The sequence below is a fragment of the Cheilinus undulatus genome, linkage group 18, assembly GCF_018320785.1.
Source record: "Cheilinus undulatus linkage group 18, ASM1832078v1, whole genome shotgun sequence".
Lineage (NCBI taxonomy): Eukaryota > Metazoa > Chordata > Actinopteri > Labriformes > Labridae > Cheilinus > Cheilinus undulatus.
The window spans coordinates 20,322,182-20,348,352 of NC_054882.1; the positions used below are offsets into that span (position 1 = coordinate 20,322,182).

The 26,171-nt window shown below is 43.3% G+C and overlaps 2 protein-coding genes across 6 annotated transcripts in view; one reads left to right on the plus strand and one right to left on the minus strand.

Moving 5' to 3' along the window:
- Positions 1-9,561, minus strand: part of LOC121526494 (nardilysin-like) — a 40,676-nt gene extending 31,115 nt beyond the window's left edge. The window contains exons 1-5 of one of the 2 annotated variants that reach the window (XM_041813137.1): positions 9,528-9,561; positions 8,729-8,963; positions 2,993-3,230; positions 2,629-2,710; positions 1,633-1,786 (exon numbers count right to left, since the gene is read on the minus strand). In XM_041813137.1, coding sequence (XP_041669071.1) covers positions 1,633-1,786; positions 2,629-2,710; positions 2,993-3,230; positions 8,729-8,922 — 668 coding nt within the window. In that variant the 5' untranslated portion in view covers positions 8,923-8,963; positions 9,528-9,561. Of the gene's footprint in view, positions 1-1,632; positions 1,787-2,628; positions 2,711-2,992; positions 3,231-8,728; positions 9,056-9,527 lie in introns of those variants that run through there. The other variant, XM_041813138.1, reaches the window with a different exon arrangement.
- Positions 9,562-9,735: 174 nt separating this feature from the next.
- The window catches only part of LOC121525879 (SLIT and NTRK-like protein 3), a 33,893-nt gene continuing 17,457 nt past the window's right edge, over positions 9,736-26,171 (plus strand). The window contains exons 1-6 of one of the 4 annotated variants that reach the window (XM_041812070.1): positions 9,736-9,993; positions 17,530-17,819; positions 17,994-18,245; positions 18,449-18,564; positions 18,822-19,739; positions 20,971-21,190. In XM_041812070.1, the coding sequence (XP_041668004.1) occupies positions 17,604-17,819; positions 17,994-18,245; positions 18,449-18,564; positions 18,822-19,739; positions 20,971-21,190 (1,722 nt within the window). In that variant the 5' untranslated portion in view covers positions 9,736-9,993; positions 17,530-17,603. Of the gene's footprint in view, positions 9,994-10,474; positions 10,534-14,641; positions 14,876-17,529; positions 17,820-17,993; positions 18,246-18,448; positions 18,565-18,821; positions 19,740-20,970; positions 21,191-26,171 lie in introns of those variants that run through there. The other 3 variants (XM_041812073.1, XM_041812071.1, XM_041812072.1) reach the window with 3 other exon arrangements.

The window sequence follows — 26,171 nt, forward strand, 5'->3', positions numbered from 1 at the left end:
TGCCATGAGCCTCTGGTTGTGCCCCAAGAGTCCAAAATCTGCTGGCCGACAGTCTCGGGGCATATCACCTGGGGTAGAAAGACCTGGACTAAAGAGATGATTTTCCAGCTTGACCTTGGCTGCTGAGCAGCAAAAGAGTGTCGGCATGTGTTGAGCTCAACTCTGGCCAAGCCCCCCGCCCCCTTTAGTCGCAGGTTGTGGCATATTGTAACCTGACACGCCAGATGGATTTGTTTCACATATCCATCTGGAAAACCTTCAATACTAAGCATTTGGGAAAGGGCAAAGGCTTTAAAAAAAACTCTGAATGTGACTGGATGAACATTCTGTCTGTCACATCTTTACGGGCCAATCAGAGCAAAAAACCATGTGATGTAGCCACAACTGAGGTGGGCGTGCACAGCTACCCAGGAATAGCAAGAACAATGGCGACTGTAGACATGTCAGTACACAACTTTTGTCGTTTTTGAAAAGAAAACAACTCACTGCTGTTCTTTGGTCTTCTTTTAACAAAGAAATGTTGTCAAGTTCTGATAAAACTGGCATTTAAGCTGCATCCACGCTAATCTCTTTTGCCATAATTGCACCGGACTCTTGTCGCTGCTTGCTAACGTCACAAGTCCGCCGCGCCTGAAAGTACTACCCCTTGTCACTGATTGGTCCTGTCACTTTCTAACTGGACCCAAACGTTCAGACGGGAGCTTTGCAAGATGGATTCGCCAATGAGAAACACGGAAACGGGTGTCTCCATCTGCTTTGCAATGTTAGGCACGTTGGGCACTGTGACGACTCTTTAGCGCCCTGCATGCCTATAAGTAATGCACATAACTGAATATTTCTCATAAAATAAGAAAATAATTCAAGTTATAAAGAATTCTGCTCGTGGTATTAGCCTAGCTTAATTGCAAACTACAGCAGCAGTATAAATTTGATCAGACAGTATCCAATGAACACCAAGTCAACACTAGTTTTACATAAAAAGCCCTGTCTTTATTTCAAAAAAGTTGCGTTTGATAGATATGCCCCTAACATAAATAAGTTACAAAAAATACTTTTGAAGTTACATCTGCCTGGATGTATTCAGTTTTACCCCGCTCCTACATTTTAACTACTACTAAAGTCAACACATACATACATTCATTCCTTCAAAAAGTGGTGGTATTCCAACAACAGAATTACTCTCCAAAAAGGAGTATCAATATCAAACCTGGCTGCCATCACAGCCTGTGATGGGATGCTTGAAGCACAAAGCATTAAGATGGCTAGCATTAGAGAAAACGCGTTTGATACTAAGACTCAGACAATGAGTCTGTTGAGCAACAAAAAGAGCAAACAGCAGACATGTCAGACTGCTTAGGGTGGATGAAGCACACAGTCAAAGACATGACAGAGTGTTTTCTCCGTGGACTACTTCTGTGTCTTCTTAGAAAATATCAGGATGAGTCTTACGATGATGTCTCCAAAGAGCTATCACATAGCGCTTTGTCAATTATGACTGTTTTCACAAGTTTTCTGTGGGTTTTAACTTTTATTATGTCTGTGTTTTGTATTTGTCTGAAAATCATTTGTTGGTTATTAACAATTCAACTCCTTGCTGCTCTGAAAACAAAGAAACTTCTGATCTGTCTCTACCTGTCAAGAGCCTCTTTGAAGTTTTTCCTCTGGATGTCAAACTGGAAGACCGTCCTCTCGCAGTCGGTGGAGGCATTGTCACTCCCGCCGTGCTTCTTGAGGAAAGCATCAAAGCCGTTCTCTGAAGGATACTTCTCACTGCCCATGAACACCACTGGGACAAAACAATAACAAAAAAGGGGGAGAAAACACAACTTTGAAGGTAAAACCAACCATAGATACTTGGGTATGTGCCTTACATTTGTGGTTTTGTTGACTATGTGGAGGAAGGGCCAAACACTGACAATGTGGTATTGTATTTCCCACAAAGCCACAACAGCCCTCATGTATTTTCCAGCCAAAGCTGTACAGATATCTCTAAATATCGCTGTTAACATTTGGTGACAGTTTTGATGACAGCTGTAAGAATAGCATGGCTCTCTTTTCAAACAGACCCTTTAGGAAGGAACAATGTTCAAAAACCACATCTATAGAGGAGGCAGATAGAACAATTTCTCCACTGAGAGTAACATCAGTCAGCCAGCGTGCAATTCACAAGATATGTGGCATTTCAAGAGAGAAGAGAGGAACTCTTGCTTTTATTGGACTGGAAAAAAACTTCAATGCAACAAGTTCCTTCGTGCCTTCTCTGTGGCTTGTTGGAGGATATTCTGGGAAATGTCACAAATTATTAACCGAAGTAAAAGTAGACAAACAGGTTAAGGGAAAGAGGGTACACTAAATTATTTAAAATAGCAAAATTACTCCTAGAATGCATTAAAAATGGCTGCCAAGTTTGTCCTTGTCCGAGTACAAAATGATACAAGTTGTTTTTGTGTGTTGCACAGACTCTGAGGCTACAGTTTTGATGCATTATTTAGGAGTAGATAAGAAAAAAAGAAATTATTTGACTTAAGAGGTGATAGCAAATGATGGAAGTGTACCAACATGTGAGCCAATATGAAGATTTAAAAAATCCTTTAACTAATAACTTCATCCTCACTGTTTTTTACTCACTGTGTTCCAGAAAGTGAGCGAGGCCAGGGAGGTCATTAGGGTCGCTAAAGCTGCCCACTCCCACACACAGAGCGGCTGCAGACTGACACATACACACACAAACACAGGATATCATATCAGGTTGATTCTGCTTGTTTTTAGGAACAGGTGTGGTTAGAAAGTGTGTGTATTTAACAGAACTATAAATAGTTTCTCGGTTTGTGCTGACAACCCTCATGCATAAATAATCTCTGCATATGCGATTTCAGCACTTTATTTTTTCATTATGACTCCAGTTTCTTCATCTCACCCTTTGAGACATTTAACATATGTCAAAGCTGAAAAAAGAGAATAAAATGCCACATTAGATGCCTCCCATTTGTACCTGCTTCTCTGCATTTCGCCTCCTCTTGGTGCCTTCATCCTCATCGTCATCATCGCCCTCGCTGCCCTGCTCGTCATCTTCTTCCTCCCCCTCAGTCTCACCCTCCGTTTCATCCCCAGACTCATCATCATCCTCACCTTCTTCCTCTTCGCCTTCTGAGCTATCGTCTTCAGATGCCGCCGGGTCGCTGAAGTCTGAGATGAGCAAAGCTCGCAGCCCATTGTCCAGCACGATGTACCTGGAGGAAGGTCAAATGTCAAACAGCTCAGGGACGGCTGAGAAGCAGTGTTGCTTTACAGTTTTTCTCTCTTATTTTAAAACAGTCTGTTAAGTAAACCAGACTACATCTTACACCCTTTGAGACTCTTGTGTTACGCTTCTTCACAGCACATTTCTCTGTGTACACTCCGCAGAGGCCTGAGGCACTGGTGTGTGCTTATAGCATGAAATCGTCTCATCACAACACAATAATGCTGCTGGAAAAGAGAGGCTCAATATCTTTTTTAGATCTGGGTTAGTGGATCTGGGTCATTTTCTCGGCACCTTCTGGTTCCAGATAGCATCCTTGCTGCATGTAAAATCATGTTAGTAACAATGACTAAGAATAAAGCTCAAATTAAAGGACATAAATCCTGTAACCAGGCTTTGGGATAATACATAATTCAACACTTTGGAGAAAGGCCACATGTTGTATAAAACTTGAAGATTTGTAGTAAGGTTGTCAAAATTTCCAGTACTTTGATGCCACATGTTTAACAATGACTCCGTCTGTTTATTTAACGACCGATAGTATTAAAAGTTACACGAACCCTAAGACGATGTCATAGACAAACCATAGTATATATTTTAATCCAGTTTCCCATGAGAAGTAATCTTTAGCTGTTTAGCTGCTTTTTTAATTAGATTTTGACTTAATAGCTACATAGCCTTGGAATTACACTGCTGGGTTTCTTGCATTGGTTTGATTTCTAGTGATGCATGGTATTGGATGTTCAAATCTGTATGCTGATAATTAAATGTGGATCAGACCTAAGAGCTTAGTTTGAGGATGGAAGAATGAACAGATTTCAGTCCTTAACACACATTTTTAAGTGTAAGGAATGATCATAAATAAAGAAAAGACTTCCAGCATAAAATTCGTTGTTTATGCGGCCATTATTTACAGCTGATAAAGACAGATCTTGGTCAACCATGATACTGGTTGTAAAATTGGTACTTGGTAATTGGTAAATTTGGATAATATTGTGTATCCCTATTTATTTCAGCTGCTTTTGAGATCTCAAGAAATAAACTAGTTATTATTATGTTATCACTAAAGGGCTGAGATCTTGAGAAAATAACCTGAAATTACATGTTACCAAAAGAAAAGAAAGTCAATTAAAATGATATATTTCTGCCCAAGACTTGTATAGAAAAGTACAAGCACTTAAAAAAAGCTACATGTACTTCATGAAACAAGTACAAAAGCAAGATTCACCAACAATCTGGAGCATAGATTGCAAAAACAGGACAATGTTGTGGAAATGTTTTCATTGTCTTGGTGCAATTTAGCCAGCGTACAAAATGGTTGTTTGCAATTTTTGGTACTTAATAACAAGCAAAGACTTCCATTTTTGTTTCTGTGGTAGCAGGACATTGATATTATTTGACTGTTACAAGTACCTACAGATGACCATTATTATCTGTATGATGATACTTTTTAAAAGGTGCTGCTGCCTAAATTGTGCCTGAATGGACACATTTAAGAGAAAAATGTCACCGCCTGAATAAATGCCACCTGTAAGTGATTTAAAAATAAGATGCCAATAGAGCATATTGCATGCCTTTGGAGTGACGAGGTACTGAAATGAAGCACCAAATTTGTCTTGTAATTCGCTATGGCAGATATTGGATGAGGTGGTACTAGATATCAATACTTATCCCTTGATATAGGTATCAGCAGATATTAACTAATAAAATGGAATTCACTGTATCACCAGATATGAAAATTTCCACTGATATTTTCAGCTAATATTTTGGCCATAAATATCTGCCTATGTCAGCTGTAAATATTAGCTGTACAAACAAAGAAGTTAGTGGACTTGTAGTTAGGACTAACTGACTTACTTCAGCTGAAGTCTTTTTCTTTATTCATCATCATTCCTTACACTTGAAAGTGTGTTTTAAGGACTGAAGTTTAAGGTCTGAACTAAATCTTAATACTGGTTTGGCTAAAATAATTTAAAATAGGGCATACTGGCAAAAATCCAATATGTTACACCCTCAGAAATTACCTGTCACCACGAGAAAAGAGAATAAAATAAAATGAACAGATGTACTTCTGTTTATATGGAAAAGTGCAAGAACTAAATAATCAATAAAACTACATGTAGCCTACTTCAGAAGACAAGTGTGTAAGACAGCAAAATTTTCAAACAATCTTGAAACAATCATGCACAGATTGCACAAAAATGCTGACAATGTTGTGGAAATGTTTTCGATGCTTTGGTGCAATGAAGTCAGTGTGCATGCCTTTGTTTGCAATTATTGGTCTTAATATAAAGACATTACTCAATATTAGGTACCAAAAAATTCCATTTTTGTCTGTGGTACCAAATCATTGATATCATTTGATTATCTAGGGATGCACAATATTATCAGCATGATGTATTGTACCAGCAGATATGAAAATTTCTGCTGATATTTACAGCGGATATTTTGGCAATAAAAATCTGCCTTTAACACCTACAAACACGAACATAGTTAGAGGAGTTTTAGGCTGGACCAACTGACCTACTTTAGCTGAAGTCTCTTCTTTATTCGCCATGATTTCTAAAGCCTGATTTATGCTTATGCGTTGCGTTGACGGCGTAGCTACGCGTAACCCTCTGTGTCGATGCGGACCCCTACGCCGTAGCCTGACATGCACCTCCAAAAAATCCTAACTATGCATCGCGGCGCTGCGGACCGCAAGGGCTGTTATTGGTCAGCTTAAAACGTCATTTCGTCATCCAGGTCCCTCAGTGGGTGAACCAGTGTGGTAAATTCACCCGTTCTCAGCCTCAACTCATTTAGTGGTCGTACAGACCACCTCCGCAAACGTCTTCCCTGTCGCCTGCAATTCAACATTTGCAACAAAAGAATTTGTTCGTCGACATTGATGAGCTCCAACTCCAAACACACCCGCTCCACCTCGGTCGCCATTGTTTCCTGTGACCAGAAGATAAACAAGGATTCGGATGTGACCCCTCTGAAACCACACACACACACAGCCACACCCCCCCCATGGCGGTGAATTGTAGAGTGACGCGTTCCCTTGATGCAGAACTTTGAATGGTCAACAACGGCGTCGCACTGACACAGAAGCATAAATCAGGCTTAAGTCTTAGAAGTGTTAAGGATGGAGATGCTAATTTGTCTATCCTCAAACTTTAAATTGTGTATTTTAAGGACTAAAGCTTTTTTGTCTGAACAGCAATTAAATATCTGTAATTCAGTATCAATATAAGTTAAAATTCTTTTGTAAATATCGGCAAATTGGATATCAGTCAAAATCCAATATTGCACATCTTTAGTCTGTTTGCATTTTTGGTACTTGAGAACAATAAATCCCCCTGTACCAAGTAACAAAGTTGCTGTATCTAGGGATGCACAATGTTATTGGTGAAATACTGTTGTAAATGACTCTTATGAGGGTCTACTATTGAATTGTATTGATCACTTTCTGTAAGCTTTATTTATAGTGTCGCAGACTTTACAATTTCCAACTTTTATTTTGAAGTACTTCCGGTTTAGTCCATAGTACGCAGTGTTGCCAACCTACCGACTTTGTTGCTACATCTAACAAGTTTTCGGAACCCTCTAGCGACCCTTTTTTAAAAAAGCAACTAGCGACAAATCTAGCGACTTTTTCTGGTGTTACTGGAGACTTTTGAAGACTCTAACATTAAAGCACATATTGTTGTAGCGCCTCTCAGTGAGCAGCGGCTGCTGCCATGGGCCCCTCCCCGTCCCAAAGCACTGACAGGCAGCCAACTCCTCACGCAGCAGTCCCTCTCAGCTGCAGTTAGAGCAAGAGATGCTCACACGCCTTCATGTCCAGACTACAGATTAATCGCGCTGTGAAGGCGCCTTGATAGTTCGTTCTATTGCCTTTTTTTGGTCCATTTAGATTGTTAATGAAGACTACAAAAAATTAATAAATTGATTTATTGTAGGCTCTTAAGTGGACCATTAGGTTTAAAACTAAACCAAATGTAAGAAAACTAAACTTCTAAGAAAAATAAAATAATAAATAAATGATAAAACATAAATAAAATTTCAAGTAACTCTGCCGGAGTATCTCTTGAGTCATTTTGCATAACCCAGATAAAGGAGGGTTGGAATTGTGATGTTATAAAAACAAGAATCGACAGAAGCAAGTTCATTTGTAGTTCTACACATAATAAGGGTTTTTTACTCACTTTTTGTCTCTCTCATTATGTTTTTCCTCTCTCTTACAGCGTCCTTTACAATTAAATCCATATGGACAATTATGCAAATTGGGTGATGATGTCATTTAGCGACTTCTGGCACTTTTAGCACAACCAATAGCTACTGTCCTTACTAATGAGTTGGCAACACTGCAACATACCTAACAGAGGGCAAATTGATGGAAGCAGAGAAACAAAGCACTGAAGGTGTTTTCTCACGTTTTCAACTTTTTCATTCATTTGAGCACCTGGCTGGAGTGAGAACCAGGTATTTTGTTTTATAACGTTTTATATGTGTTTTAATGAATGTGTTTGCTAAACTATTGTTAAGGTAGAGGTACTTTTGAGACTAACTTCTCTAAAAATTTTCTGTTTAGCTAGTTTCTCTTGATTAGCTGTCACATTCATGCTAAGGGTTGCACTCATGTTAGCATTTTGTGGTAATGGCTGTGATTATTAATGCAGCTGAAGGTTTTTTTGTATATTTTTTGTATATTTTTGTCTTTTATTAAAAGAGCTGTAATTTTATTTGTCTTTTAGCTCTTATGGTGTTTCTGAAGAGTCATATGGAAAGGAGTTGTGTTCAAATACCATGCTAAGGCTGAACATAATTAAAAAGGCTTTAGAAAACATCAGTAGACTTCATCATTGTCTGGCCGGGGTTTAGCTACAATTGTTATCGCAGTTTTGAATATTTCTGCCGAAATTTACAGCCAACATCTTAGCTATAAAAATTTGCCTTTATCAGCTGTAAATATTGACTGTCCAAACAAATAAGTTAATGAAGTTTTAGGCTGGACCAACAGACTTACATTAGTGGAAGTCTTTTTCTTTACTCATTATTATTCCTTAAACTTTAGAGTGGGTGTTAAGGACTGAAATTTGTTAACTTGTCAATCCTCTTTAACTTTCTTTGTTTAAGGGGCGCAGATGGCCTAGTGGTTAGTTCGCACCTCATGGGTGGCCCGGGTCCAAGTCTGGCCTGTGGCTCTTTGACTGCAAGTTATTCCCCTCTCTCTCATCCAGATCCTCTCCATTTCCTGCTCAATCCACTGTCCTATCTCTACAGTAATGGCAAAATAGCCCACAAATAAATATTTAAATTGTGTTCCTCAGGACTGTGGTTTAAACTCTGAACTTCATTTAAATATTGGTATCGGTTAAAAGGATCCTGTAAATATCGGTATATCAGATATCGGGGAAAATCCAATATTGTGCATCCTTACAAGTATGACATCAACGTTCAGGACTCTGATAGAGTGGCAATCTTTAGAGTAGTGTTTACCTGTACTCTTTGGGGTCACTTGGGGACTTGGCTATCTCAGTGTCTCCAACATTGTCCCCCTCTCCTCTTCCTCCCCCTCCTGTGTCCCCTAAAGCCCGGTTCTCCTCCCGAGCTTCTTCTGCTGAGGCTCCTGCCTGGCCCGGGCCTGGAGAGTCACACGCCAGGGCGTTTCTGGATTTGTTTGTCTGCGGCATCCTCGCCAGAGATGATGTTGATGAGACTTTGGCACTGCGGGCTGACAGCAAGGCGCGACCATAAACAAGAGGACAGCTCGCTGCCACCGGTAATTTAGCCTTCAGCACGGCGACACACCGTGTCAGGCTGAACAGAGCTATGATGAAGAGCCTGTCTGACAGACGAGTATGGCGAAATAAAAGCTCAGACACCAGCACAGATTTAACCAAAACCCCTCTCTGTGGAAGAGGCCGAGGTTTAAACCTGGGCTGTCAAACACACCAGCCAGCGTCCACAATACAGCTATTCACACAGGCTGTCTGGTGGTTTCGCCCTATTCAGCGAGATGTCAGCTAAAATACCAGCACCCAAAACAAAACCTGAACCTCCCATCCAAAGTGCAGCACTCAACGTAGCAAGAAGAACCATAAAAACACCAACGGAATAGTCAAAAACTTATCCAGTATGCAACAAAAATGGCTGCTAAATTATATTTAAATAACGGTTGCTATAGCCTCTAGAATGCGCTTAGCTGAGTAAAGCTAATGTTCTGTTTCAACGCACAGAAAAGGCTAAACTTTAAACATGAGTTAATAAAGCCGGCTCGATAGTAGTATATCCATACCTTCCTCTCTGCTGTCAGCACAAGGGCCTGAGTATAGGCGAGTACGGAGGTCCTCTCAACAACGAGCGCTGTGATTCGCTGTGAGTAGAATGAGCCACACCATGCCGCCTTCTCATTGGTTTAGAAGTTAGAGAGGCGTAGCGGTAAAGCGAGCACGTGCGCACAGTGCAGTCAAGAGCAGTTACATTGAGGATGGGACAGCGGCAGAAACGAGCAGACACCTGGATGTATCAGGCAGCTGCTAGCCATCTGTTTATGATTATGAGAGTGAGAATGTTCAGCCGACCACTTGTCAGAGGTGCTAAATATCATAATTTGTCGTTTTATTTGATCTGCTCAGTCAATGTAACCATCCAGAATTGAAAGGACGGTGAATTGTTTTGTCAGCTAGCCACGACAGCCACTGTCCTCCATGGAGTCCCCACACTTTTCCTGGTGCACCTGTGCAGGACTACAAACAGGGAAGGTTAGTCAAGGGCCGCTAGGTGGCAGGCATAGGCCACGGGGATGATGGGTAAATGTCACCTGAGTTTTTTTTTTTAACACTAGTTAGAGATTGAGCTGCTTGCAATGCTATGAAAGGAAGAATTTCCACTGAGCTTCAGTTTTAATATGGCAGAAAAGATGAAAAGGTAAATTTGAGTTTATCTCTGAACACAAAAACGAGCAAGGTCGTTCTAGCAGTGAATAAAACTCAGGTAGGTAAACAAAACAGATGGATTTGAAGTAGTTTGCGAATGTAAAAATAGAGATGATCTGAAGTAGGAATTTGCTGAATGAGACTTATATCAGCTCCCAGTCCCTGTCAGACGTTTTAAAAAGCAAAATCTTATCATGAATAAGCCACATTGACATTTGTCCAATGCCTGTCCTCAGCCTCCCCTCTGCAGCGTGTTGGCATTTCACCCCTCCGCCGTGCCAATATGTCCTCCCCCTCACTCACCGACTCTCCCTCCGTCTGAAGCCAATCTGATTTGCCCCTGGGCTTCTGTCGGCAGGAAAAGAGGTGATAAACACCGCAGCCATGACAACCGGCGAGCCAGACACACGCCTGAGTTCCTGTATCCTAATGGCCTCACTTGGCATCCTCTGCTGCTTTAAATCATCAAGTCCAGGAGCCTTTACCTGGGCTGATATTAAGACAACCGGGGGATGAATGAAGGTGGCATGGTTTCACTGCAGTCTGAGCTGTCTCATCCTTGTCTTTTAAGATAAACGGACAAACGCTGGTCTCTATCAGCATGTGAGATGAAACACTAAAACCTTCACGTTGCTTAAAATAGAGCCCCTATTAGTCACTGAATAAATATTTCCTCAGTCTGATTAAAATTAACAGAAATGTTAACATATTGATTCCTCAGAAGGGCTCTGAGGCAGCAGAGAGAAAGTGAAAGTGCCAAGCTGTTTCGCACAAATATACCCTATTGATCCCTAATGGAGCCTTTGTGAAAACTCTGGGACTGATATTTTCAGGGCAAAGTTCTAGCTCCAGGCTGTGCCTCAGCCATAGCTTGAGCTTCAATTGAAGGTCTGCGAGGATAAGTAGCCTATTAAAAGTGTGTGAAAGTGCCTTTACATGCCCTTCTGTATGAAACTCTCCAGAAGAAATGGCCGCCTTGTGTTAAGGATTGATTAGACAGGCTTGATTCTCCCCCTTAACGCCAACACATATGGCCTTTTCATGGTATATTGTGTTAGAGCTGCTGCAATGCGAGCTATCATAATTCCTCCCCTTTTTTTCCACTTTTGTGCCGCTCACTATGACTGACTCCAAATTGAAGTGCAGACCGAGCACCTCAGGCCTCCCCAGAAAAATGTGTCCGTGTGAAAAAAAAACACAATGTAGAACGCAGCCAGCTGAATCATTGTGTGTATGAGGAATTTGTCCTCCTTCTTTAAGAGTCATTGAGGGCAGGAGTGGCGGCCGCAACACTACCTTAACTTTCCAGAGGGGGCAAGGTTACCAGAGCAACTGATTTGAATCCTAATTAAAACAGAAGATTCGATTAATTAGCTCAACCATGTGAGTATGTGATAATGTGGCTCTGTATGTGGCATATGTGTGGGAGTCGGCGTGTTCTTCCTTGTGAGTCACGGTGTATTTGTGTGTATCTAAATGAGGAGGGGGAGTTATATGCCTCTGTATGTGTGTGTTTGAGTGTGTTGTTGAGCCCGCGGGTAAGCCTGTGAATCACTACTGTGTCTCTAACATGTGTGCATGTGTGAGTTTGTGTATGTCTCTCTCCCGGGAGGCTTGTCCTTGCCTGCGGTACCACTGTGTGAATCAGAGGTGAGTCTTCTGGAGTTGCCCTCCGCTTTAATCTGGAGCTAATGACAGAAACACCTGCCCCCCTGGCTCCCCCCGTCCCTTCTTCCACTCTATCTTTTTGCTCCTCATCCCTTTTTTCCTTCTCAGTCAGTCCCCCCAGATTCCCACCGCTCATTCCCTCCCTTTCTCCTCTTGCTCTACCCCACAACCCGCCTGTTATTTCCCTTCTCCTCCATCTCTGCTCCCTCTCTTCCACTCACTTTCTTCTCTTTCCCACAGAGTGCACCGTGCCCTTGCCTGCCTTCCTGATTGCCTCATCCCGTGCTGTAAGAGACTGAGGGGCAGTGCGCCCCCCACCCCTCCAAAGAAACCCACAACACGTGTTCAGGGACAGCACAACAGTATGTGACCAAAGTGTAGCCATAAGGAGATATTCTGACCCATGCATTGGCAGGGGGGAGGACTTAAGCACGTTCACACTCTTGTTAGTGCCTCTGATAGTCCTCCAGCTTTGAGTGTGTTTGTGTCTGTTTGCATTTTTTGCATGCAAGCTTGTCCCAGTGGAAAGGTTGTGGAGAATAAGGCATAATTGAAGAGCAACACACACAAAAAAAGGGATGACCACTTCCTGCAATGTTGCCACAGCGGAAGAGAAGAAGGAGTGAGCAGGGAGAGGAGAAGAAAAAGGGGACGAAAAGGAAGAAAGAATGGCACGTAAACAAGTCTGAGTTGACACGAGCACACAGGAGAATCAAATAAGGAAGCAAAGGAAGGCAAAAGAAAGAGACAAGGCAAGAAAAGGGGGAACATCACAGAGGAAGTTAAGTATTATCTGACAGAAATGATCCAGATGAGAGAAAGGAAGCAGCTTTGGAGAAAAGCGGAGGAGGAAGAAAGGAGAAGTGGCTGGAGTGAAACAGCATGAATCCCCATCAATTTCAGCACCGGACAGCTCCACAGACAGCACTAGGCCAGTATAAATAGATCCCCTACTTTACAGGCTGCATCAACGCTCTGGAAAAAGTGCTTTATGTACGCAGAGCAGCTCCTGCCCCTGGAGAACAGGCGCGCAGGTATCTGATGGTGCCTGATAACCATCTTTCTCTCAGTTCCTCTTCGTTTGTTTTCTTAATTTAGGGAGCCTCCACGGTTCAATGACAACACCACGGTGGAGGAAAAGTGGGTGTTTTTCCTCCCAGATTCTCCGTCACGGGGCATTGTTCCACTCTGAGGTAGACGATATAGCCTCAGGCCTGCATGAGATCACATTACCCTGGCCAGACCTGGCATCACCAATCAGAGAGCAGGAAAATAATATCTCAAAACCCTTCTTTATATACATCAGCCTTGTATGTTAGAGGTGACCCATGTCTTTGCAAGCAATCTCCACAAATGCATGTGGCAGTGCATGCTTGCCCTGCATCTGCCAGCCTGTTTCCATTGTGAGCCAGAGTTAAGTAGCCTTGTGGGGAGGCTGTAATACAGACTAATGCACCTGAGAGCTCTGAAATCTATAACCATCATCTACATCTTCCTGATATTACTGGAACCGTCTCTGTTACTGTTTCAGATAGAAATCTCCAGGGAGAGCCCCCCCCTCCTCCTTCACTGCTGTAGGGTGAGGTATGCATGGCGAGGGAGAGGAATGAAGGAGACATGCACCTCTCCTTTTCCTCAAGGTGATTCACATTAATGCACGCTGAAATCAATGTGAAATTGAACTGAAAATTGAACTTTCAGCGCAGTAATGTGGAAGACATGTTGTTATTAAATCTTTTCCTATAGCCATGAAAGCAGCTGACTGATATTTGAATGCTTGTTGTCAGCACTGGGGCACCACGGTGTCCTTGATGGAAAGCCTGCGCATTCTCCACTGGGGGACCCCAGGCCTCACTAGGGGCCCGTGCCTGCCACTTAGAGGCAGAATTGATGGAGTAGCGGCCACCCATAGGCGGTGATTAGCCAGTATAGGAGGCTAAATTCAGCCTCAGTGGGGGGGCTTCACTGCTCTGAGTCTCGCGAGGCATCTGTTGCGCTCGCCGCCTCCATTTGGCGGGACAGGTGTTTTGATGTATGCGTCGCGCGCGTTCAGGCCTCCCCGTTAACCCCCTTTTCAGACCAGTCACCACACTTTTCCTGACTGATGCTGCGTGCGCGCGCGTGTAGGCTATGTGCGCGAGGATGCCAGCTGGCACGAGTCGCCATGGTAACACACACCGGTTTCACGAAATCCGTCTGCGCTTAAGGGCAAGAGGAGAGATGAATAAACTAATGAGATTATAAATTATTGTCGGTATAGCTGAAGAGTCGTGTTTTTTTACCAGTCTGCACGCGCCGGCAACGTGAGGAGAAAGTTTATGGGGCCCATTGTGTGTGACTTGTGTCTTCTGTAATCTGTTTATGAAGAGGAGCTGAAGTGAACCCACCCCGCGCGCGCTCAACGCCTCGTGTACAAACTAGCTAGTTGCGTGCTGCCTTATTGCATGATTAATTCCGGCGCCTCTGTCCCCCTTTTTTTCTCCCCTCTATGAATTAGCCGGTTGTGTTTGAGATGAAGAGCGGATTCTCCACCACCACGCAGCCGACAACTCCTCGCTCTGCCCGCCTGTCCAGCGGTCCAGTGCCGCAGCTCCCACGGGCTGCACTGTGGAGAAGCGGACCTGCATCCTAAAGCCAAGCGGTTTTTTCACTCTTTCTCTCTCTCCTCTCTCTCTCGGTTTTTATCCTCCACCTCATTGCAGTCTTATCACGTCCCCCCCTCCCCTCTTCTCCTCTCTCTCTCTCTCTCTCTCTCGCCCCCCCTTCCAACTCCCTCCTCCCCATCCGCCTGAGCCGCTACAGGAGAGGGAGAGAGAGGGAGAAGAGTGCGGCTGAATGTGAACGACATGTCGACAGTCAGCCTCTAAAGTGTTTTCTCGGTCGTTCCCTAATTCTTTGGCGGTGGACTGAGTGAGTATTACCCGCATCTCGGCTCTGCTAAGCGTCGCTGTGTGGATCTGAGAGGCTGGTGGGGAGAGACAGACAATGGGGAGTGCAATTGGATTGCGTTACTCTGCCAAGGATTTTCATACATAGCCTGGTAAATGTCTTAATAGGTTCAGTTAATGACTAGGCTGTTTAATTGGTCATGCTTTAATTCTGCTAACTATCGCAATGTGTGTGCTTTAATGTCAGGGGCTAATTGATTTTCTTGAAGGGGCTGTGGGCTATCCAAGCTGTTACAGCCCCCCTTACATTTTGATCTGTGATGCCGCTGCTGCTTTCTTGCCTTGATAGTGCGGCTCTGTGCTGGGAGCAGGGGGGCCCATGTAAAAAGCCCAAGTGAAGCTCGCCAAGGCTCCGGACAGAAAGGACGGAGAGGTAGACACTGGAATTATGTGACATGAATAATATGCTGAAGAATAAGCAGTGACCGTCATCTGTGGTCCGCTTGCGTCAGTGTGCAGGTCTAGAGGAGAAAGGAGGGATAAGGCAAAATAAATAAAAAAAAAAGTCAGAGAGACTTAAAGAAAGACAAGGAAGACAGCCACACCTGTGTCAGGCCTGTTTGCAGATGGACAGACGGACAGTTTAACATTCTGCTGTGCTGAGTCCTTTTCCTTCCTTGTTACCATAATGATGCAGAGCTATGCTGACTCGTCCACTCGGCTGATTGGAGAAAAGAGGCTCGAGTGTTGACTGTGTTTCTTCTGATTAAGGAGAGATGGCCGTCCACCAAAGCAGAATCTAACAGGAGGGATCCCAGTGGGCTATCTGGACTCAGTATTGATCTCCCCTGTGCAGAGGGGGGGCTTTGGGCCCAGCGATAAACAATGCATTTTCTCTGAAGAAGACGAGGACCTACTGGGACTGTGAATGGCTTGTATTATGTATTGTTTTCCAATTTGTCAAACACTATCGAGCAACGTGGCCTAGATTGTGCTGTTTCTTGCATGGACACTTTCAATAAGGGGAAAACATGCCTCCTAATTCTTTTTATTCTAGGACTGTCCAACAGGTATTGCAGTATTACTCCGGATTGTTACGAAAGCACACACTCATCTACACGTGTCTCGCTACCTGTTCCTGTACTTGGCAGGCGATAAAAGCACACTTTTTTTGGATATGGTTTGACCTTTCTTGCATTGTTTCCAGCTCTCTCTCACTCTTACGCACACACATAACTTGGCTCCAGTGCTGCTTTTCTGTGAGGCGGGCGTACATTGTGTGCAGGGCGAGAGGAGGGCTTTGATGTAATCAATATCAGATTTCAGCTGTTTCACTGTGAGCTCTCATCCTGAGTGGCAGCCTTGACTGACTTCTTAGGGCTTATGCAATCCCACTCCTCTCTCTCTCTCTCTCTCTCTCTCTCCCCGTTGCTCTCTCCCACCTCGCCCCGTTTCCTCTCCCCTCTGTACTTACTCTCTGCCCATTACTCTTCCTTTATCTGTCTGTCTCTTCTTCCTCACTCCCATTCCCCCACCTTGTTCCCATTTTTCCTCCTCTTCCTCCTCCTCTTCTCCTTTCCAACCTTCCCTTCGTCATAATCATCTCTGTGATTGCTCTTCCTCTCCCGGGCGGCGATGTTTTCACCACTGCCTCCTTGTCTAACTCGCTGATGCTAGATTATTGCTGTATGATTACAGCTACCATACCATGGTGATCATTATTGCATTCCACATGGCAGTGTTCAGCACTGTACGAGCAGATCGAGATGCTTTATCCAATTTAGATCTCATTAAGACTTGAGAGGAAATATCCCCCATGCAAGACTCTCATCTCAGCTGTTTTTTCCTTGTTTTTTGTTTCTAGAATCACAGCAACTCATTCTGTTATTGCAATGCTGTCTCGTCGTCATCATCACCATCAGCATCAGTTCACGTCCCTCCCTGTCATCGCCTTCTCATCAGGCCTTTTGAAAACACTGAGGAGTTTGGATTGGCAGCAATGCTTTCACTCCACTGTCATTATCACAATAATGATTATGATGAGACTCGATGGCTGTTGATAACCTAACATACTCTGCTGATTGATAATATGGCGTATTTTTGTGCCTCTTCCCTCTGTTCTCTGATTGCCATTCATCTTATTAAATGGAGCAGTTCATTAGGCAGAAAAACATTATGAATCTGATTTGCATTTACCCATATTCATATTGCATACATTAAAAAACAACACATGCGTGACATTTCAGCTTCACCGGCCTTTTGAGAGTACAGATGAATATATTCATTACAAGGCCCCCCACCTCCTGAAACACTTGTCCAAAAAGCCACTCTGAGAATGATAAAAATGTGATTCACAGGTGAGCTGAGCCTGCCCACATGTTTGCACTTTTGTTTAGCATTTTCAGTGTCACTGTTTGAATTTTTAATTCAAAGCCTCATTGTAGCAGCAGAGAGATTGTTCTGCTTGTTGTTTTTAAATCAATATTTCCCGCTTTGCTGAACCCTGTAGAAACAAAGCTTTGTTTTCCCCACGCTGGGTGCATCTTACATATGTTAAGGTTCGGCTCATATCACTGCATACTGTGGCCTCCAGTTGGCCTATATATCATTATAGCATCACAATGTAATTCATCCCCCGTGGCACTCCAGTCTGTGTGATTTAACTTTTATTTTCTGACTGCTTTTTACGCCTGTGATGTATCATCAATCTGATTCATCCTGAGCTGACTTTTGCTGTTGCCTCACTGGCTGATGGCCCTTTTCCTATTCTCTGTCTCTGTTTGTGAATATATGTATGCATGTGCAGTGCGGTGAAGGGCCGATGCCGGGCTCTAGCCCCAGGCTGCTAAGCTGAGAGGGAGAAGCAGCAGCGGCAGGAGGATGCAGTGGGTCGCTCTGGCAGTGGCCCTGGGGTGCGTGCGTCTGTCCCGGACGTCGCAAGGCCCCACCCCCACCCCCACCTCCACACACACGCCTCTGGTGGACAACTCCGAGGAGGAAGTGGATGAGCCGTGCTTCGAACCGTGCACATGCGAGGTCAAAGAAGGTGTCCTGCACGTGCATTGCGATGGGCGGGGCTTCACTAATGGTAGCCAGGTAGGTGTCATCCACTCTCCCTCGTCTAGCTCTGCATTTTATTACATTTATCTTATTAGCATAGCGTATCTCCAAGTCTAATATCCTGTCTGTAACGTGGCTTATGGCTGTTTCTAACTGTTAGATTCATGTAATTAATGAGATAACTAATCAGACGTCTAATTAATCACTCAGGTGTCACATTCGTGGGTCCGCCCTTTCAAACTCAACCTCCAGAGGAACTCTCTGAGGCGTCTCTATAGCAACGGATTCCAGCACCTTGGCAACGCAGTGTCGATAAACCTTGGCAACAATGCACTCCAGGACATCCGAGTGGGAGCTTTCAACGGGCTGGCCAAACTGAGACGACTGTATCTGCACGAGAACAAGCTGGAGGTCTTCAGAAATGACACCTTCGCCGGCTTAGAGGCTCTGGAATACCTCCAGGTAGGACTGAGAATATAATCCTGGTGATTGATGGCATTATTGACAAATTCACCAGAGATTACAATAGATAGCTGTGATAGAAATAGTGAGCAGGTGGCATGAGAGAGAACATACCAGTGGAGGGGGCCCAATTTTTTTCCTGCCGCATTCTATATTTCAATTGCAGCAATCATCTTCATCACGTTTTCTCTTCTCACCTGCAGGCTGACTACAATGTAATCAAACGAATCGACAGCGGCGCTCTGAGGTTCCTCTTCAAGCTCCGGGTTCTGATCCTCAACGACAACCTCATCCCAGTCCTGCCAGCTCATCTGTTCAGGTTGGATTCTGATTATTTTACTGCAAAATCTTTGAATTACACCACGACTGATCTACAGAAATATCAGTGTCAGACACAATTAGCCAGTCTGTACTTCTCCTTTGAATTAATATTTCTGTGGCATTCTATTTCATGTCATAAAAGGAGGATTAATCATCAGATAAAAAGCTGATTTCTCAGCGATAGAATGTGTGAAGGTTTTTCATCTAACCTAGCTAACTCTCCCCCTCCTCCTCCTCCTCCTCTTCCCGCTCCAGATCTGTGTCTCTGACTCATTTGGACCTGCGGGGAAACCGTCTGAAGAGCCTGGCATATGCTGGGACGCTAGAGTACATCGGCCGCTCCCTGATGGAGCTGCAGCTGGAGGAGAATCCTTGGAACTGCGGCTGCGAGGCAGTGCAGCTGCAGCAGTGGCTTGGGCAGATACCCTATACTGCTGTCGTTGGGGACGTCACATGTGAGTATCCCTTCCACCTTCATGGTAAGGACCTGAGGGAAATCCCCCGAAAGGAGCTGTGTGCAGACCTCCCAGATAAGGAGCTACAAGGGGAGGGAGGCAGCTCTCCAGCGGGGTCACAGCCCCAACATTTTCCACCAAACTCTAAGCCCAACTCTCACCCAGGGCGAGTCAGGCCGACTAAACCGTCCTCCATGGTTCACGGCTCCCGCCAGAACACTCACACCTCTTCCACTTCCTCATCTTCCTCCTCAGCCGAGCGTAAAGACAGAGAGAGGCATCCGAGGCCGACTAAAAGACCTCGGCCTTCGAGAGTATCCCCCACACCTCGCAACCAGAATCCCCCTGTGGCTGGCTATCAAACCCGACCCCCCATCCCCATCATTTGTCCGCTGGGCTGCACCTGCAACCTGCACATAACAGACCTAGGCCTCACTGTCAACTGCAAGGAGAGTGGCTTCCTTAACGTGTCCCAGCTCACGCCTCGGCCCCTCAATGGCCGCAAGCTCTATCTGAGTGGGAACTTAATCCAGAGGATCTACCGCACAGACTTCTGGAATTTCTCCAGCCTGGACCTGCTCCACTTAGGGAACAATCGGATCTCCTACCTCCAGGAGGGGGCCTTCTCCAGCCTGAGCAGCCTGCGGAGCCTCTACCTGAACGGGAACAACCTGGAGAGGCTCAGCCCGCACATGTTCCTGGGGCTGCAGAATCTGAGGTATTATCTCTCATATGACGCTTTTACTGCACTTCAAACTAATTTATAAACAGAAAATGCATGCCAGATAAGCTAATTAGACTTTTGTTTGTAAGAATGTGGAAATTAATTTCTATGTAATTACCATTTGCTTGAGTTTGATAGGAAATGAAAGATGCCCATTCTCTTCCAGGAGTGTCATTTGTTAGTTACGCTGCCTGATGGCATGCTTCAGCTGAGGTGTCAGCTCACAATGAGTGACAACCTGAAAATTAATGTTTTTTGTATTTGCATACAGAGGTGTTGATAAGGCACTGACACGTCTGGATAATGCCAGAAAGCTGCTTTTTTAGAGGAAAAGGGTTATTATATGAAGGAGCCGTCAGAATGATGCATATGTATCACTGTCAGATTAAGCTCACAAAGATAATTCCTGTGCAAATATTGCAAACAGCAAACGTCAGTAATTGATGCAGGGAGTTAAACAATGTTGTGTTTGATCAAAACGGCGGGTCAACTTTAATCCTCCTTTATATGATGAATGATAAGGCTTCAGCTTTCAGCTCCACTGTCCATCTTTCAAGCTTCAGAAAACCCACAGAGCCATTCATTTGACTATAAATCAATAATAAAGATCCTCTCAGGACATTTTAAAAACTCTTCCCTTTAACCTCTCGTTAGCCTTTTTTAGGCAATGAGCAGATGAGTGAGCATGCAGTATATTTAAACCAGATCAATGGATGTAGATTGGATTACTAGCATGCAGGAGAAGGTCTCTAGTCATACTTAATCCTCCCAGAAATTCACACTGATTCTATTATTAAAAAATTAAACTTAAAAATTCAAATCTAAATTAATTTGACATGATGATCAGGCGTGCCAGGGCAAACGAAGTAGTCATCAGAGCAATGTTATAAGATTTCTTTTTATGCTGATGATCAGTTATTCAGCTTTGAACAGTGAAGGCACAGATTAAGTCAGATTTCTGTTATGACTAATTTGCATTAATATTAATTTATGTAATTATCATGCTGGGATGCAGGAGAGGTAAATTACCTACAGAACATAAATAATTCATATTGTTCTGTAATCAAGAATTACTTATTTATACAAAGTTAAGACGAAAACAGACAAACAGATGAACTTATGTCCTTTTAATGTCATTATGCCTTTTTCTCTCTGAGCTGTTTCCTTTCAAACCCTCCTGTTTCTTCTCACAGAGACACTTTGACACCTTCCTCTCTTCCTTTAGGTACCTTTATTTTGAATACAACGAGATCCGCGAGGTCGATCCGGGAACCTTTGACTCCATGCCGTCCCTTCAGTTGCTGTTCCTCAACGCCAACCTCCTGCGGAGCCTCCCACTTGGCGTGTTCTCTGGAGTTAATCTGGCTCGCCTCAATCTGAGAAACAATCACCTCCTGCAGCTCCCCTCAGTGGGCGTGTTGGAACACCTTACTGGACTAGTGCAGGTTGGTGCAAAGCAATGTTGTCAAAGGTTTAAATGCTCTGATACCTTTTTGATACCACAAAATCAAGGAACCTTAGTTCTATGAATTATCAAGCAACATCTTTTTCAAGAAAGGAATGAATCCATTAAAATTGAAGACAACCTCTAGCATTTCATGCTGAGACCTAGCCAAAGTTTTTGGAGAGGTCCTGGCTGTAGATCTCCACTGTCAGGCCCCTCTTCAAGCCTGAAATGAAACCATTTATAGCAGTGGTTCTCAACTGGTCAAGGGTCAGGACCCACTACAACCTCCTGGGTGACCAATCGCAACCCAGATTCCTGAAATTTTTCATAATAATCAAGTGTTTCTCACAAAAAATGTTGCAGTTTGGACACTAAATAGCAGAAAACATGAATAAAGAAATTGACAAATCAAACACATTTGAAAAGTGGATTGTCAAAGAAGGATGTGCATGCATACATTTTATTTTAATTAACTGTCCTCAGACAGCATGGAAATTTGATTATTTCTCAAGAATTTTTCTCATTATCTTGGGGAAAATGTTTTCATAATGGGGGTAAGAATGTACATAAGTTGAATTCTTGAGAAAAAAGACCTAAATTTACTCATTATTACTGGAAAACCGCGTAAAAACGTTTTGATGTATGTCTACACCCCTTTAATGACTTTTGCCATTTTTTTTCCCTGGCACCCACTCACGACCTATTGGAAAGAGCTTTGCAACCCACTTTTGGAGTTTTTTTTTTTTTTTTTAAATCAACTAAGACGAATCAGGCAAACAGCAAAGTTTTTGCCCATTACCACTATCAACTGCAGTAAAACAGTAAAAGTTTCAATTCAGACCTGACAGTGGAGGTCTGCGGCCAGACTGCCTTGTGGTTTTGTGCAATTTTGACAATATGCATGAGCTTGCCTCCAATTTTGACCTTAGGTTCTTTGCAGATGATGTCACGCAGCAGTTGAGAACTCCCCATAGGGGGCAAGAGGTGCTTTTTGCCTGGAGAAACCCTGCCTAAAGGCCATGTTTTAGCTTTTCATGACTATACCAAGTGTTTGGCAACAGTTTGGCTTTTTAAATGTGAATTAAAGAACAACAGAAGATGGAGGTAATGGGAACTGGTGCTCAAACAGGAGCTAGCTACAGTGGCTCACATAAAGGAGCTGTTTTGTAGCACATGCTAGTTTGTGAACGACACATCATTACTCACTCTCTTACCCTACAAGGTTTATTCGGTTGATCACCGTTTGAATTAAAACATATTTTTGACAAAATGAGGACTTTTTAATGCTGGAGGGACTCTGCTAGCCTCTTAACTCACTACCAGACTCCTCAAGACTCTTGTCTCCCTTCATCTGGCTAAATGAGCCTAGGAGGTCCACAGGACTGAGTAAATAGTGATATTGATCGCCTTCATGCAGGTAAATCAGGTAAACTATGGAAAACATCACTTTTTTTGTAAAGTGTACTGATCATATTCAATGCAATTAGAAATTTTCTGATGATAATTGCAGAGCACAGTTCCATTTGGAGTCATATTGGACTAATTTTCCTACATTCTCATTAATTCCTAAGGGCTGTCCCCCACTTCCTGACCCCCAATGGACATATGTGCAGCATCAGAATCATGTGACTGCAAATAGCCTATTTTAACAAAGATATTTCTTAATATTGGGTGTCTAAGACTTCTATTTATGTTGCTGTGGTATCAGCACAGGTACAATTGTGACAACCCGTAGTGCAAACGTCTTTTCTGTATGAATGAATGAGCCAGGTTCCATACAGGTGGATGCTTGAAAAGACAACCATTCTGATCTGCTAACCTGCTCATGTTTAAATGAGTCAGATACCTGGCACGAGGCTGTTTAGTGAATTTAGGCCAAACAACAAACAGAATGAATCTCTGAGTGACAGAGGAAGGGTGAAAAATGGAAATTATTGAATTGGACTTTCCCGTTGATTTGCTAAACGAAAGAGTGCATAATTATAGACTGTATTTGTTTCGAATGTCAGACTGTGAGATTAAAGGACCTAATGGATTGCCAAGACACATTACATTATCGCAGCATGATGAAACAAACAAAACAAGCCCAAATCTTCACATCCAGCCCATACCCATTTTTAGAACTTCTGGCACCCTCTGATCTGCTGGCCTCTGGCACAGCTGCAGCTCTCTCTGTCATCTGTTGTTTTCAGAGCTCTGCTGTGGCATGTGGGACTGTGGTTGCGCCTCAGGTATTCTAATTGGAAAATTGCAATTGACTCGATTTGCATAAGTGGTCTTAATAAATCAGGAGCTAAAACGGAGAAAGCTGAACCCCTCAAGTTTTTGAGCATGCTTGTAATTAACACACCTCTTAGTTTAAAGCCTTTAAAAAGTACAGTACGTGTTAAATTCAGTGTGAGTCAGACCTTACCTTGCACATTTGACTGCAGCACTACAGTGTGTGACTGTTTGCCGTACACAATGCGACGATAAGGACCATACCCAAGGTATTACAATTTTTCATCCTGCCTCCTCTCACTTCAGCATATTTAGTGTAGCAGGCTTTTCTTAGACAGCCAGAGTAGAATGAGGTGAGGTGGGTGTGGATTAGCCTGAATGTCATTGTGAATTTCAGTTTGACTTTGCTCCATGAGAAAAAAAATCCTAATTCTAGGTAGTGTGGGTGAGGCTGGCAGTTCAGAAGCTGCTTCAAAATGTTTGCTCAGGGGAAGGACGATGCTGGTTTACGGAGCCATGTGGAAATGTATTATGTTTTTGTGCCTCTGATATCCAAGAGCATTAAAGCCTTCACCAAATGGAAGTACACTGTGGGCCACATTCACAGAGCCCAATGGTATCACCACTGGAGTGCTTAAAAAAAAAAATCAGTTACACTGTAATTGAATTTATTCATTTACTAGGCTTGTTATTACTCTGACAAAGCCACATTAGCACCGCAGAAAATAATGTGACAATGATATCACCTGTTGACTTACCGCCGGCCTGTTTGAAGCTCGGGCAGTGGGATTTCTGGGCGCCAGCGTGCAATTTTGGAGCCAGAGTTTGCTCAGTAAAATCAAAGGGTAACAGAGATGGAGGCAGGGTGAAGCTCACAGCTGCTGTCAAAAAGCAGGCCATTTTGATAATCATAAAGCAGCAGCATGTATAGCTTAGAGTCATTGTCACCATCAAGAACAGGATTATACAGCTACGCCCACTTACATGCACTGATTTCTTGGGAAAAAAAACCCTCCCTGATGTCACTGCTATTTAAAATAACCATTAGAGGGACACAGCAGAGGAAATTAAAATTACTATGGTGTCTATGATTTCATTTAACAAGCAAGTTAATAGTAACACAAGCCAAAATGAGTCTTCCCTTTTAAAAATAACTTCATAAAATCGAGTTATGCGAATCAGCATCATCTGAACGGATGCCAGGAATGTGTTCAGTTCAGGAATGCATATGTTTTTCTCCATAAATGCAAAGAACATGTTGTATAACAGAGCGGCTCTGTCTCATCACTGCAAGCTGCGAGGAAGAAAACTTGCCCACAGCTACATCTCACCCCGGTCGATGTCAGATAGAAAAACACAATGTGTATTCCAGAAGAGATTGATGAAAACAACCAGCATTCACCAAGGGCAGGTTTGACAAAAACACTGCATATAATGGCCAATTAATACTCAACTAATTATCTGTTTAATTGAGTCTCTGTTAAGTTTTCCTCAAGGTTTTTAAAGGTTAAAAATATTCATAAACTTGTAATTTTAGGAATTATTTGACAGTTTGCTTAATGCACTATGTTCTTGCTGAGCTATGAGAAAACAAATAAAAAAACGTGTGTCTTTCTGTTCAGTGGAAACAGCCATTGGGCGGTTTGTGTAGCTAAGCATAAAGTGTGGAAGGAGAACAGACATTTTTAACCTAACCCTGTTCAAAGTAGGGATGCAGCAGCTTTCTGTTAACACTATTAACCAAGCTTTAAAAAGTCAATTTTTTTATATTAAATGCCCCACTACACAAGATTATTTTTGAGGGTTTTTTTTTTCAGGGGTAGACGGATTATCAGCCGATTATTGATGCCAATATTTGGCATTAAGCCGATAAGCGATATTGACACTTTATTTCCCTGATAATCTATAAAATTAATCAATGAAAAAGTTTGCTACTTTTGATCCACAACATAGTGTGTCGTCCCCTCTGGCTTGATTTTCATTTTGCACTAACGTTGCAAAGCAGATGGATAAGCCCGTTTCCGTGTTTCTCACTGGCGAATCCATCTTGCAAAGCTCTCGTCTGTACTGTTTGGGCCCGGTTAGAAAGTGGCAGGACCAAGGTCAGTACTTTCGGGCGCGGCGGAGTCGAGACGTAAGCAAGCAGCAACAAGTGGCCGGTGCAATAATGGCGGAAGACATTAGCATGGATGCTGCCAAAGCGCCAGTTTTATCAGAACTTGGCGACATTTCTTTGATAAAAGAAGAACAAAGAATAGCATTGAGTTGTTTTCTTTTCAAAAACACCAAAAGTCGTGAACTGACTTGTCTACGGTCTCCATGGTTCACATTATGCAGTTCTGTATGGAGTTTATTCCTTCGGTAGGGGTGCAGGCACAGCTTGTTAGCAGCTACGTCACGTGTTTTGTTGCTCTGATTGGCCCGTAAAGACGTGACAGACAGAATGTTCATCCAGTCACCCTCCGAGTTGTTTTTCAATGGCTCTGCCTTTCTCAAATGCTGTCTGTGAGTGCTTTTGGGAGTGGTTTGGTGTGCCAGGTTAATTTTGCACAGTATCAACAAATGTCCTGCATACAACAATCTGATTGACTAGATGTCACATGAGTTCCAGCCAATGAACACAAGCCTTGGTGCTTCTGAGAAAGTGAGCACATGCCACCACTTCCTGTTTTCCGTCTGCTTCTGTTCTGTTCCGTGCCGTTTTCCATGCTGAATGAGCTTGGGCTGTATTGCTTATTTTCTTTCTTTTTTTGATCAGG